The 14,856-nt window shown below is 55.2% G+C and overlaps 1 protein-coding gene across 4 annotated transcripts; it reads right to left on the reverse strand.

Moving 5' to 3' along the window:
* Positions 1–699: 699 nt before the first annotated feature.
* LDB1 (LIM domain binding 1) lies at positions 700–14,205 on the reverse strand. 4 transcript variants are annotated; one of them, XM_063102694.1, is made up of 11 exons: positions 13,789–14,205; positions 5,551–5,653; positions 5,379–5,423; positions 5,194–5,269; positions 4,984–5,086; positions 4,673–4,845; positions 4,079–4,201; positions 3,763–3,846; positions 3,548–3,671; positions 3,214–3,356; positions 700–2,496 (listed from the first exon to the last, which is right to left on the reverse strand). In XM_063102694.1, exons 1-11 carry the CDS (start codon positions 13,811–13,813, stop codon positions 2,266–2,268), a joined length of 1,230 nt encoding a protein of 409 aa, XP_062958764.1. In that variant the 5' UTR covers positions 13,814–14,205; the 3' UTR covers positions 700–2,265. The 4 variants fall into 4 exon arrangements, with proteins under 4 accessions (XP_062958764.1, XP_062958763.1, XP_062958765.1 ...); XM_063102693.1 differs by having other exon boundaries at positions 701–2,496; positions 3,208–3,356; XM_063102695.1 differs by lacking the exon at positions 13,789–14,205 and adding an exon at positions 11,907–12,029 and having other exon boundaries at positions 701–2,496; positions 3,208–3,356.
* Positions 14,206–14,856: the final 651 nt, after the last annotated feature.

Here is a 14,856-nt window from a genome sequence, read left to right on the forward strand (position 1 = left end):
ACAGTCTTGCTACTCTCTCAGTGCCCCCACCCAGGAACCTGAGCATCAGGGAAGACTAGTTTAGATCTCAGGTAGGCCAGGGGCTGAATAGGGGTAGAATCTCACTAATGAAAGATGGGGAGTCATCTCCCAGGCACTCTAAGTGCCCCAAGATCCCTCAACCCAAACCCTCTCCTAGGCAAGGACCCCTTCCCCCACCTCTCCCTCAACAGCCTAATCCACGGCTGTCTATCCCAGGCATTCTAACTCAGGAGGGCCACCTGTCTGGCAGCCCCATGACAGCTAGTATAAGGGGGTGAGGGCAAAAAAAATCAACTTTTTTTTTTTTTTTTAAAGATGACCGGTAAGGAGATCTTAACCCTTGACTTGGTGTTGTCAGCACCACGCTCTCCCAAGTGAGCCACGGGCTGGCCTGGAAAGTCAACTTTTGAGGGAGATGGGGCCAGGCTGAGACACCTGGGGACAAACTTTAGGGTCTGGGGTGAAGGAAAAATGTGACTCAGAGGAACAAATCCAGAAGAGTGAGGGGAAATGTGAGATGGGAATTAAGAACTCATGAGTCCAATTCATACTCGCCAATGACCGGTCTTAGGAACTATAAGGATGGAGACAAGATTGCCTTGGACTGAGTCATTATTAGGCATCAATGACCAATCAGGACACTCTCAAACCAAAAAGTCTCTTTATTGACCGGTACCATACATGACTCAAATGGCAAAAAAAAAAAAAAAAAAAAAAGGCATTACAGTTGGGGTGGGACATCTACCTTCCTCACCCTTCCCTCAGCTCCTGACACAATATTCTTCCAAAAGTGGCAGCTAGAGTAGAGGAGCCAGGGTATGTGGGACCCCAGAATCCAGAGGGAAGAGTAGGGAGAGAGGTGGTGCTAACACTTCCTGGGACTGGCCACAGGAAAAGGCAGCAAAGCCACAGAGCTGGGCCTCACCTCTCCGGACCCTGCTCTTGGCCACACCCTGGCCCTGAGCCTGCACCTGTCCAACTGTGAAACAGAGCTGAGGATCTTGGCTGCCTCCTCCTCCCTTCTGTGAAGGAGGGGGAGGGGATAGTGGGAGATGAAGACCCTCGACCTCAGCTGGGGACACAGAGGCCTATTTCTCCCTAGTGGGCTTAGAGCTGGAATGTCCTCAGTGTCTCCTTCCCCTCTGTGGAGGGCAAGAGAGGACTAGATATACAGTTTGAGGGGTTGGGGGAAGAAGCTTCTGGAGGAGAGGAGAGTAGATGAACTCTTCTCCCATCCCAAACCTGCCCAACTGAGACAAAACAAAAAATACAGCAACAAACAAAGCTGCTCCCTTCCCTCCATACTCCCTAAGGGAGGGAGCCTCCCCTCCCCCATCCAAGACAGCTGCTCTAGTGGAGGACTGGTAAAGAATATACATACCATGGGGGTGGGGGTGGGGCTGGGACAGAGAGTCACAAGCACTAGGAGGGCAGCAGTCCAAAGGATGGGGAGACAGAGACAACAGCAAGGGGGCTGCCACAAAGATGTGGCCATCAGTGGCCCCTCTAACCCACGGCATGTCTTCCCCAACTGCAATCCCCCCAGAGGAAAAGGGAAGAAAGATGGCAAAAGTGTCTCCTTGGTCTGAAGCTCTCAAACTGTATAAAATGGTATGCGTCCCCCCACCCCCACTCTCACCCTCACCTGGGCCCTAAGCCCCCTATCTGCCAGGAGTAGGGAGGTAGGCTGAACTTTTAATAGGGTGAAGAGGGGGAACATGAGTGATTTTTTTAAAACTTACATTTTTAATAATATTATTTTTTAAAAAAACGTGGAGCTGGGATAAATGGCAGAAGGGATAAGGAGCCCAGAGCTTTACCCCTCTACTACCAGCCGCCTAGTGGGAGGGGCACTGAACCAAGCCCCTAAGGGCTGTGGGTATAGACAATCCCAGGCTTGAAGGGGGGTAAAGTCAGGAGGATGGGGAACCCAGAGTCTGGGGTAAGGATGGAGGCAAATGCCCTGGGGGGGTGATCAGGACATTTCTCAGAGGCCCAGGGTCCACACAGGCATCCACATGAGTAACCCCTTCCCCCAAAAGGCTCTACAGAGGCCAGGCCCAGCCCAGGGCCACTGGGGGGCAAATCTTGGCACCTGCCCCCAGCGAGTCCAGTTCCTCCCTGAAGTGGGTGGATGGAGGCTGCCCATTTTAGATGCTCAGTCTCTTCATTCTGTCTTCTGCTCCCTGGGGCTGCGAGGGGTGGGGCAGGCAGGCAGAGCGCTAGGTGGCTGTGGCAGGGCCTTTACTGGGAGGCCTGTGATGTGGGATTCTCCGATTTGCTTTCTTGGCTGGACGGAGGCTTGCTGTTCCAGGGGCTGTTGGCGCCCAGTGCAGGGGAGTTGTTAAAGCTGTCCTCGTCGTCAATGCCGTTGGCCGCGTCAAATTGGGTGTTCTCCAGCCGGGTGATGAGCCTCTCGTCCTCGTCCCCGAACTCCCCGCCCATCAGGGTGGGCTCCCCCACCACCATCACATCCTGAGAGTGGCGGAGGTCCCCAAACATAATCGGGGCAGGGGCTCGCCCGGCCCAGGGCGGCAGATACCCCCAGAACCCCAATACCCACCTCGGAATCTCAACACTTCCCCACCCCCTCCTCATACCCAAATTTAAAATCCCAACTCCTCTGACACCCTCAGCTCCTGGAATCCTTCCCACTGAAAGTCCCAGAGCATCACAGCCTTTAGCCTAAATCCATTAGATTCTGGGAGAAGAAGTCAATCTACTCCCCTAGCTTCCTACTCCATCTCCCTAGAATTTCTGGGAACCCTTAAACGTCTGCCCACATGTGAAAGAGGGAGATAAAAAACATGACTGAAATGTGTGCATGTACACGTGTATATACTGTAGATCTGCAAACATTCAAGTTTGCATGTCCCTCTATAAGCGTGACTGTGTATGTCTCCAATGGTCTGTGTGCCCCAAGGCTGTCTGGCCTGTACATCCGTATGTTCTCATGGCTGTCTCCATTCCTTTATGCCCTATGTTCCTATGGCTGAGTCTGTGTGATCACAATCATGCATGTGCCTGACAAGAACTCTCTCATCAGTTAAAAGTCAGCCCATGTTGGCAGAGTACATGGGGAAAACTGTCTTTGTTTATATATCTGCTAGTGAGTTTAGGCTCAGATATGGGTCAGGGGTGAGTGGTGGGGCAGCCCAGAAGAGAGAAGAAAGCCGAGATGCTTACAGGTACCTGGCTGGAGAGGGCAAAGGTGCTGGCTGGGCTCTTCTTCTTGCTGTTGCTGTTGTTGGTGTTGCCACCCCCCGAGCTCATAGTGCTGCCCCCTGACATCTTCCGTTTCCGCCGTTTGCTGGGCTGCTGCCGTGCAGGCTCCGCTGTGCCAAAGAAATGAGATTCAGGTGGGAGAGGGCCCTCCTGTTTTGTATTCTAGCTCCTAAGGAATCTGAGACTACCCTTACCCAGGAACAAATAAAGGGCTAGGGGAACTTCATAAGGAGATATAGATACAGCCTTGGGGGGTGGTGTCAGATTCTGCTAAGAGCAGGTACAGGTGCAAGGCACTCACCGGGGGGTGCTACCATGCGCTGCCACTTCTGGAAAAGGCAGGTCTTGAGGCAGTCGCGGGGGCTGAGGCTGTAGGTCTTGTGGCGGGACATGAGCTCCTGCATGGGCTCAAGTATCACACAGAGCTGCGGGCAGACCAGGAAGTAGCTCGTCAGGAGAGAGACATGGAGCCAAGACCAAATGGGAAGGGCAGAAATGGGGTGATCAGAGACTCACTCGGAGGTAGTTGAGAGTGGAATTGGACAGCCCACACCGAGTGATGTTTTTAGAGAGCTGATCCAGCATCTGGGGGTCCTGGGCCTAGAGTAGGAGAAAGACAAGAATACTGGCACCTGGGTTGCACCTGCTCATCCGCTCTATCACCTGAGCATTATGACACTACTGAGAGAGAAGGGGGTCTACTAAACCTGTTTTTCAGATGAAGAAACCCTAACCCTCTGTCTCATGTCACAGTCAGGAAATGGCAGACCTTGTCCCACCCTTCCCACTTCCTGCCTTCACCCTTGTGTCTTGGGTCCTACCCACAACTCACATGCATGGCAAGGATGCTTCGGGGGATGAGCTCTCGGTGCTGCCGGATGCTGAAGTGCCACGTCTTTATCCGCATCATGTCATCAAACATGAACTCCAGGTACAACCGGCCCTCCACACATACCTGGGGACAGACTTATCACAACACTGCCCTCTCCCCACATACCTGAAAGTGTGCCTGTTACAATTCTCCTGTTTGCTCACAACTCTCCTACTACATACACTTCTGCCACCAGCATATAACTGTGACAGCATCCCTCTGTCCCCATACACCAGTCGCACCCTGGCCCTTGCACTTACACACACACACCCACACACATCCCCACACACACACCCCTTGTCCTCTCCCAACATAGCTAGTGATATGCACATCTGCTACAAGCTCTATGAGGGCAGGCTCTTGTTTACTGGCATACCCCTGGAGCCCAGAAAACTGTCATGTACAAACCTAATAAATGTTTAATAAATGACTGCCCTTTTACTTTGCCATTTCCCATTGTGCCAACCTGGGAAACGGCTGTGAGTACATGCTGGGAGAGAGGACGGGAATCAAACCCGAGTGCCTTGGTGTTCCACATCCAGCTGGGTTGCTGACCTGGGTAAACATGGGTTTGCCATGCTGGGTCACCATGCTGCCCTGGTCACAGTCGAGAGACACAAAGTTGCTGTGGAATGCCTCCTTGGGGTGCTTAAGGACATAGTATAGCTCTGTAGCACCCCCCTCAAAGATGCTGCGGAAGTAACGTGGGATCAGGGTCCGGCCAATGGCTGTAGAGATGGAATAAACTCTTCAGGACAGAGGGACCTCAAAAGGGGCCAGGCAGATGCCTCCCCTACCAAGATAGATCCCCTGGCACTTCAAGACCTTTGTACTACACAAGAGCCCGATGCCCAGAGGCCACTCACTATATCTCTTTGGTCCATCCTCCAAGCAGAAAGTGATGGTCAACATAGCATCATCCTCAAAGAACTCAGTTGTGAAAGCATCCCACCAGAGATTGTCACACTCCTAGGGAGTACAGGGAGGTATATGTGTGTGTATATATGTGTCACAAAACATCCAACAGGGGTGCCCAGATGGCCCTCCCTGCCCAGCCGCTTTTCCCTTGGCCATACTTCTGTCCAGTTCTGAAGCCGTTTGTTAAGCTCAAATATTCTGTAGTCAGTTTGGTTGCCATATGGTGTGTGCCTCCTGGGAGAAGTGAAGGAGAGTCAGTAGGAGCAGAGCCTCCCCACCCCATCCTTACTTCTGCCTTCACCATGTAATGGAAGCACCTTCCTCCCCACTGGACTCCACTTACCCAATCCCAGGCTCCAAGTATGTAGGCGGGTACATGGGAGTTGGGCTGTGTAAGGAAAGAGGCTATGAGAACAGAGGTGGAAGACAGGAATTATGGGGGGAGGGATCACTCCTACCCCTTTCCAGGCTGGATCCCATTTTGAGAAGGATTAGGAAGCAGGCAAGAGACTCACCCCACATCCCGATCCAGCATGGTGCCGGGATGGAAAGGGGGGAAGGCGTTGCCGTTCGGGGGCTCCTTCGGCGAGTACAGCTTGAATGACTTTGAGGAACAACCTAGAAGAGAAAGGAGAGAGTCCCCTGATCCCCTCTTGGGAGCTCTCCTGGAAGCCTTCTAGATTGTGTGGACAAAGAATGGTCTTATAGAACCCCCTGGCCTGACTACAAGAGAGTGGTGGACTTGGGGAGGGGACTACTCTAGGGAGTACCTATCTCTCCTTCTAAATCTGGCTCCAATCTTGTTTTCTAAGAAACTGGGAGTACTCAGCCCTAATCCCAGCCCGTACCCAAGACCCCATTTTTTCATCTGGCTGAGCCCTAAATGACAGAAGAGGAATTGAAGATGGGAAGAAATGCCAATGTCATAGAATAAATAAATATCCAAACATTAGAATCTAATTTTGACAAATCCTCTATCTACATAGTTTCAATCACCACAATCCCTGTGAGGTAGCAGGGTTGACCGTAACATTCCCATTTTACATATGAGGCAACTTAGGGCTCAAAGGGGTGTGCCAAGATCATAAAGCTCATAACAGGCAGAGTGAGGACTTGAGCCCAGATCTTCTTCTTCTTCTTTTTTTTTTTTTTTTTTAAAAAAAGATGACCAGTAAGGGGATCTTAACCCTTGACTTGGTGTTGTCAGCACCATGCTCTCCCAAGTGAGCTAACCGGCCATCCCTATATGGGATCCGAACCCATGGCCTTAGTGTTATCCAGCCCGAGCCCAGATCTTCTGATTCCCATATCCTGTACTATTTTTACCATCTGACCCCTTTATTGCCCTCTAGAGAACAAGATGGGGAAGGAGAAAGGGGGATTTTGTTAACTCTCTGCCCCTCCTCCACCCCCAGGGTCTCAGGAGGGCAGAGGATAGAAAGATAAAGGGGGGTGGGTGCCTGTTAGGTGCCGCCCAGCAGATAACCAGTTGGGCCTTCTGGCTCCTCACCAACGGTCACTCCCTTATCAGCCCAGCCCCCACTCCCACACCCACCATGGATAGAGTATTGTCTCCAAACCAGAAACCCAAAGCCTCAACCCCTTTTCCTTTCTGAGACTTGCAGTGGGAGAGGGAAGTACATGAGCTGCCACTGGATCCCAATCTACTTACAAGTGGAAAATAGGAGGTCTGGGAAGGAGCCAGGGGGGCTCAGTCTAGGAGGTAAGTGGTATCTAGAGAGGGGCCTCTGTCGTGTATACATGTGCACGTGCACATGTCTCATCTAGCAGCATGCAATTCCTGGCATATTATTTTCTGACTGGAAGAAGTGTTAAATTCACAGTTGGGTACGAGCCAGGTACCCTGCAACTCTATTTTCCCCCTCCCCACCAGATAGGAGGGGAAACTGAGGTACAGCCCCAAAGGTTCTGACCCCAGTCGTATACTATTCCTTAAGCTTGATTGCATTTGGAAGCGTAGCTGTATTGGCTGTATGTGAGCCCCCTCCCCAATTTAGGTACAAAGTCTATTTTGTTCCTTAGGGGGAAGAGACAAAGGAAGACCCTGTGCCAACTTGTATCATTTAATTTTCTCCCCAGGGCCCCCTCCTCACAATATGGGCCAAAGGAGGGTCCCAGAGGAGCCGAAACTGCACAGTCCCTGAAGGTGCCAAGAGTCTGAGCCTGTGTGTGCCTGCACACTGTTGTGCCTCATCTTGTCTAGCAGGCTTCCACCCTCAGCTCGCCCCAACATGCCTATCAAGGGCTGGAACCCAGTAGCCCCAGGCAGGATCAGGGTGCCTTCAACAGGCCCTCACCCAACACATGAGCTCTTACTACAGGCCACATCACATGCTCCAAGCACAGCACACACAGCCTTCACATGCCAGTCTGGACAGTGCCTGTATTTCAGGAAACAGACAGTCCCCACCCAGCCCCCAAGTCCCTACTCCATAGAAAGGTAGACTAAGCCCACATAGGAAGCCCAAGCTCACACAGCCCACCAGAGGCCAGGCATGGGCAATAAACCCATGAGTCTAGCTTCTCAAACTTGGCTCTCATCCCCTAACTAGACTATCCTTTCCCCAAAAGCCTAACTATACCAGCCCCCTTAGTTTCAGGGCTACTTAAGAAATGTGTCAGATCAAGAACCTGAAGAGAAGGGAAGCAGGATACCTGGGTTCCTCTCCAATTCAAGCCTCAGAGCCTCATTTTCCCTCTCTAAAGAACGGGCAGCATTGTCTGGGGCTGGGTAACAGTTCTGAGGAGCAAAAGCACAAAGCTCTGGGGCCTCTATTAACACCTCCGATGAATGGACACAAATTCAGCATCTCTTCAGAGCCTTAGCAACTTCCAGGAGCCCCAGCACAAGGGCTTGGGAGTGAGAAGAGAAGGGGAGGGACATCACCCAGACCATCTGTCCCTGTTGCTGCCTGTCCCCAGCAGCAGGGGTAGAGGGAGCAAGGTGGGGGTGGGGGTGAAGGGAATGTATCACCCAGCCCTGGAGTCACACATACGCCCCCCACCCCCAGCAATCTGGGAGCCTTTAGGAAGGGGGAGAGAAGAGCCCAGAACTAGTAAAGTTTTCTCAGAATGGAAGCTGCATCCTGGGACTAAGGGGGGGCACCTCCAGCTGGGCATTTCCATGGTAACCAGCCTGACCTGAGGGCAGAGCCCCTCCCTTTGGGCGCTGACCATAAGTCAGCAGGCCCGAGAGCCCTGGCCTCTCTGAGCTGGGGCACCTCTCCCCCAGCCAGCATACCAGGCCTGGGCCGGACTGAGGGCCTTCCGCCCACCCCCAACAGGCCTGCAGGGTGCCCAGACTTACCTGGGAGAACTGAGGGGGTCAGGAGAGGTGCGGGGAGCGGCTGGAAGCCCAGAGGGGCCCAGGCAGGGGTGAGGGCTGAGGGGGGGTCAACTTCAGCCGCTCATGTCCCGAGCGGGACAGGCAGGCCTGGCTGGGAGCTCCACTCCACCGGCCGCACAAAGACTCGCACGCACAGCCTCGGCCCGCCCCGCGGCAGCCACAGCCACGGGGGAAAGTTATTACGGCCACTGGGCTGGGGGCCGGGGGCCAGGGGGCCGGCCTGGGGGGCGGGGGGCCGCAGGGAGTCCGGAGCCTTCTTTGTTTGCAAGGTTTCCCTCAACAATGGCTGCTCCGCTCTTTCCTCTCTCCTCCTCCTCCTCGGCTCTCCCTGCCGCCGCCTCTCGCTGCCTCTGCCTCCGAGCAGCCCGCCCGCCCTCCCCCGGCCACCAGGCCCCTGTGCTGGGGGCCCCAGGAGAGGAAGGGCCCGGCACTCACACGCACTCGCACTCGCACTCGCACACTCAGACACACGCAGCGCCCGCCGGCTCCCCTCCTTCTCTCCCTTTCTCTCCCTCCCTCCCTCTCTCCCTTTCTCTCCCTCCCTCACTCGCTCTCTCCCAGCCGCTCTCAGAATGAGGCCCCAGGGCGGGCGGAGGGTGGAGCTGCCCCCGCCGGCCCCGCCCCTCCCTGAGAGGCAGGCGGAAGAGCGAGCGAGGCAGGGAGGGAGGGACTGCTGAGAAAAACAAAAGAGGGACGGAGACTGGGAGAGACCGGGGACCGAACCTACTGGGTCGGGACAGACCTGGATGGAGGGGAGGCCTGTGGGCGCCAGGAACGAAATGCAGCTCCCCCAACCCCCAGCTCCGGGCGCGGTGCTGTGGAGTGAGCAGGGGAGCCAAAGCTACAGGCAGGGACAGAGGACGGTGCCCTCCTCTCTGCAGACTCCCAATACCTTCTAATCGCCTTCCAAACCTCCCCCAAATCTCTCTTCCTCTCCCCAGTGATCTCTCAGGTTGAAGGCTGGCCTGGACCGCCACCCTGGGCTCCCCGGGTGAAATCCCAGAGCAGCTGGGGGAGGCTCCAGGGGGTTATTTTTGACAGAGACACATTCTGACTTCAGCCTGTAAACATTGATTGGAGAGAGGAGGACACTCCAAGCTTCCCTGCCCCCAACCCAGCTAAGTTCCAAGCCCTGACTAAGATCCTCCCTAACAGGAAGCCCCCTTCCCCACCACCACTACTGAAACACGTGAGTAAAGGAAAGGGGCGTTGTCAGAGCTAGGGAAGGCAAACTGCCCATCCAGGGGTCCCCAGAAGGAGCCCAGTCTGCTGTGTAACCCTCCCCACCACCCCAGGAAATAAAGGTATGTGGTTAGTGGGTAGGGCCTGTTCTCCAATCCAACATGGCCATCACAAGGGAGGGGGTATTTATGAAACTTGGGTATAGTAAGGAAAAGCACACACACACACACACACACACACACACACACACACACACACACACACGCACGCGCGCGCACACGCACAAAGGGTACGGTTAAGAGAACTTCCTAATTCCTACTTCTTTACAATTTGAGTGTCTGCTCCTCTACTCCCTGCCCTCCCCCCGCCAACTATATTCACATATAAACCGCAAAGACAGCACTTCTCATGATGTACACACTGGTTGACTGTGCAATAATATTGTACCTGGCTCTGTGGACATCCTCCACACATAAATAACATATCTCACTTTCACATATATCAGTACCTGATATACACTTCACCTGGTGATGAATTTCAAACCCTAAATATACCTGAACCCTGTATACACACACACAGAGTCTGTGTCACACCTTGACTTCCATACACATTGGGACCTATGACATACATGCACCCTGATCCCAAAACACACACCAAAACTGTGTTATACCCCCTAAACCTGTGACAGACTAACACATACACACCCTGGCCTTTTGTTAAACAGGGACTTAACCCATAAGACACCCTCCCTGAAACATCACACCTTCCTCATCACAGCCCGGCCAGATGATACACCCCAGCTTTCACTAACATAGACATTCAGCCAGACCTTGCAACATATACAGGCTACCACCAGGATTTAAGATGTTCCCACCGACTCCCAAATTTACAACCTAACTCTGGGACAGCCACACTCCTCCCCCACCGACAGGACAATTCCTGTCATTTGTTTCTTGCCTTTAAACTTTCCAAAGCGCATTCACAGGCAGTACCTCAAGAGATTCTTACAGTACACAGTACACAGGGCCAAATATCCTAACTTGAATAGATCACATTGAGAGAGGACGGCCGACAGTGGAACCCTGGGCTTCTAACCCCAACTAGTTACAAGCCCAGCCCTGGAGCCCTGCAGCCATTCCTACTCCCTTCCCCCTCCAGGCCTCAAGTGACTGTGGGGAGGGGGAGGGGTATGTTTTCTGTCTCTGCCCCCAGCCCAGAGCTCGGAACCCCACCCAGCCTCCTCAGACAGGGGGGACTACAAGGACCCTCCTGTCTCACTCTGAGGAAGAGGGGCCCCTAAACACCAACATGTGTCAAGACTCTGGCAGTTCATTTAAAACAGGCCCTCCCCTATTTTCCTTCTATAACAAGTCTGCTCCTCTCCACTCTGACACAATTCCCCCACTTGCACATGGGCAGGAGAGGTCCAGGTAAAAGAAAGCAAGTCTGAATCAAAAACCCTAATATTGGTGGTAGTGGAGGGCAGCAAAGAATGACAAAGGTGATGAGGGAGAGAAAACCAAAGTACTCCTGGAGGTGGGGACTCAAAGGACAGCAGTGGCCCCAGCACACAGGATGAGGTACCAGCATTGCCCCCTGCCTGGGCCCCCAGGGTTCCCTGACCCAGGCCTCCAGTGTGCCTGCCCCCCTTCCTTTGTCTGTGCCCGGCCTCCCGTTGGCCTGGCGCTCTGCCATCCTCCTCTCCTGGCTCCCAGCCGCCACCACTGCTGCTTCTTCCCCTCCCCCTCCTACTCCCTGCCTTAACCCTTCTGAGCCACATGCTGCCCCAGACAGGCCCTGGCCCCCTCAACATCCTGCCTAGGGTGATACCCTTTAGCAGAAGTTCTCCCTGCCCCTGGCCATTTTGGTCCCAGAAGCTGCTCTCCACCCCAGGAGCACTATGGGAGCTGGGTATGCGTGTATATGTGTATCTTGTGGTGTATCTGCATGTGCATGTGTGTGGATCTGTGTGTGCTCTGGCTTCCCTCAGTCACATGTGTGGGGCATGTGCTGTCTCTGCCGGGCTGGGGGAGGAGGAGGAGCCCGGAGACAGCAGAGCACAAAGGAGAGACTCAGGCAGGCAGGCAAGGCAGGCAAGGCAGGCAGGCAGGCAGGCAGGCAGGCAGGCTAGGTAGCAGGCGACCTGCCAGGGCCCTTCAGCCCTCACCCTAGGGCAGCTCAAGGAGGGCGCGGGCTGGGGTGGGAGAACTTCGGCCTGGACTGCTACATGCTGCCATTGCGATGCCCTTGTGTTTAAGCATGTGCTCCCACCCACCCATGCAAGCCTGTTCCTCTCTCACCCCAACTGCTACCATTCCCTACCTCCAGGCCACTCTCAAGCCCTTCCACATGTGGTTCTCCTTGAAGTCTAACCTCCATCCATCCTTTGTATTATCAGTCCATAAGACTTCTTCACAATCAGGAAAAATATTCTCCATTCTCAGCCATCTTGTGCCCCCTTTCTCTCAGCCAGGCCACCAAACACACAAAAGAAACATGCCATGTGGGGCGCTGACTGATGTTGTTTCCTGCCCCAGCCCCCCACACCCCTAGGCATAAGTCCTTTTTCTGTTCCCATGCTGCTTCCCAGAAAGACTGAGGGGCATACTTTCTCCTCACACTGTACTCAGGCATACTGCCCCAACTTCAGGGCCAACCTCCCATCCACCTCCAGCCTGACAACCCCTCCATAAACACCTCATACCCACTATTTGTAGGAACTAAGAATCAAAATTTAAGACTCAGCCTTCTAGCTTGTTCAGAACCTCAGTTTCTGCTCTGCTCATGTGGTAATGGAGGGTCAGGGCGGACTCAGAGTGTGAGTGGATCTAAACGGGGTACCCAGCATGGGGCAATCATAAAGGAGAAAATACACACACAAACATGCACACCAAGCTGGTAGGAGGGATGATGGGGCCAGGCAGGATTCCAGCTTGGCAAGCTCTTTCTTTTCTCTCTCCCACCCTCTGCAGCAGGAGCCAGGGGTTCCCACACCCGGATATTCCAGGATCCTCAGGCTCTCCTAGCCCTCTCTCTGGGCCCCATGCCTCTTAGACGTCAGCCTCAGCAGGCACTTGAAGTGTGTACCCAGCCCAGCCCAGCTTGGCCTAGGTCACATGATTCTCGAGGAAGCTTCCGCACTGGCAGCTTCCCTTGGGGATTTGGTGTGTGTATTTGGGGGTGGGGGGTAGGTGGAGTTGTGCAGTATGGGCCTCCCAGAAAACAGGGCATCTGGAGGGGCAATGGGTCCAAACCAGGCTAGATTCAGGGACACTGACTTCCAGGAGAAAGCTGACTCCAGCTTGGGGTAGGAGGGCCAACTGCAGTACCCAGAGTCCTGAGGATGGGAATAGACAAGGTTCTGAGGCCCTCTGTAGACTACCTCTCTAGTCACTGTGAGGTAGAGTCTGCTTCCTATCCAGGAAAAAACTCAGACCCAGGCTGTCTCTGGGAAGAGTTAATAAATGTATTGGGGAGGCAGGGATCTGAGCCTGGGTCCTCTCTCAAGTTCTCACTTAGGGGTCAAGCGCTGCTCCCCCAACTCTACTGTCCACAAATCACTCTATTTCCCAGCCTTCCTGGGGCTACCCGATTCCCCCTCCCACTAGGGCAGAGATGCCAGACCCAAGGGCCCAATTATCTGGCACCCCTAGGAGTAACTTCTGTCCCTCAGGAAGGCCAGCCTTCCCTGGCAACAGGCAGGAAAAGTTGCAGGGGGGCAAGATGGGCCCCAACCAATCCCTCCCCCTTAACAGGGTGCTCAGAAACAGCCTGAGGGGGGGGTGTCACAAGATTTGTAAGAAGCAATAGGCAGCAGGGAAGGGGGGGCAACCCCAAACAGCCAATCACAACTCTATTATGACCTGAGGGGGGGGGTGTCAAAAGTCCAGAGTCACTTCTGATTGGCTAATACCCTGGAATTCTGAGAATTTTAGCCCCCCAAGCCCCTCCCCAATTAGCCTTCCCCCCAAAAAACATACACATAAGCTACACCCAGCGAACCCTCCCCCTGTCTCAGGGCTGCTGCGCATTTACACAGATGGGGAAAACCCTCCCCCGGACTGAGGCCCCGCATACTCCTTACAGCCCCCGACCTCCCCCATGCCATTGACGCCCCCCGCACAAGTTCTCGCCAAACAAGGGGTGGGGGGTCCGCAGGCAAGGTTAAGGAGGGAGGGGCCAGGGGGCCGCGCGCCCCACTCACCAGGACAGGCACAGCCCACTGACATCTTCACATCGCCCGCCGCTGGGGGCCCAGCCGAATCACGGAGCCCGCCCCTCGTGGGGACAGGCCGGGCATGAGCCGCCGCCGCCGCCTGCGGCCCCCGCCGCCCTCACCGCCGGCCCTACCCGGCCTCGTCTCGGTGCGGACGGCCCCCGGCTGCAGCAAGGAGCCTGTCAGGCGCGGAGCAGACAGGAAGGAAGCCAGGCAGGAAGGCGAGCTGCCTCTGCGTGTGTGCGCGCGGGTGTGCGTCCCCGGAGTGTGTGTCCGTGTGTGCGCGTGTGCGTGTCTGTGCGCTCCCGTCGCCCTCCCCGCCGCGGCCGCCGCCGCTCGCCCCCCTCTGCCTCGCGCTCGCGCTCTCGGCGGCGCGGGCTCCCCAGCCCAGGTCGGGCTGGGCCGGGCTTTATTAATATGCTAATTGTCCTGCTAGTGGGAGGGGAGAACCGTGTCAAAGTGACCGAGGCGAGCGCGCAGCGAGCGACGACGTGCGTGCGCGGCGCAGCGGGAGGGCGGTGATGGGCCGGAGCGTTCAGGGAACGGCATGCATGTGACGCAGCTTTTAAAAAAGGAGACGGCGGCAGAGACCCCGGAAAGGAAGGGCGAGGGGAGGGATAAGAGGCGAAGCCTCACACTCGGTGTCCGTCCTCGGGCGCAGCCGGGTTGGGCGCGCAGCGGAGTCGGAGCGGGAGCCCGGACTGAAGGAGGCGGAGCCAGGGTGGGCAGTGAAGGGTAGCTCTTTCTCCACCCCGGGCCGCGCTCCGGGAGGGTAAAGGGACCACCGGCTCCTGTCCGTGCCCTCTGCTGAGATCCCAGCCTTATTCTGGAGACCCTTGTTACGCGCCCCTACCCCAAGCTGGGTGGAGAAACAAGCACTACACTAATTCTGGCAGCAACTCTTCAAGTCACCTCTCCCTCAATTGACCATGCCTCCCTTGCCTGCTAAACCAGTTGGGACTGGAGCTAAAAGGGTTAATTAAGTGGGGTCCCCGCCCTCCCCCGCCTAAGGGTCTGGGATCCGCGTTTTCCTGGGGGGAGGGAGCTGCGGAATGA

Source organism: Cynocephalus volans, chromosome 7, assembly GCF_027409185.1.
Source record: "Cynocephalus volans isolate mCynVol1 chromosome 7, mCynVol1.pri, whole genome shotgun sequence".
NCBI classification, from domain to species: domain Eukaryota; kingdom Metazoa; phylum Chordata; class Mammalia; order Dermoptera; family Cynocephalidae; genus Cynocephalus; species Cynocephalus volans.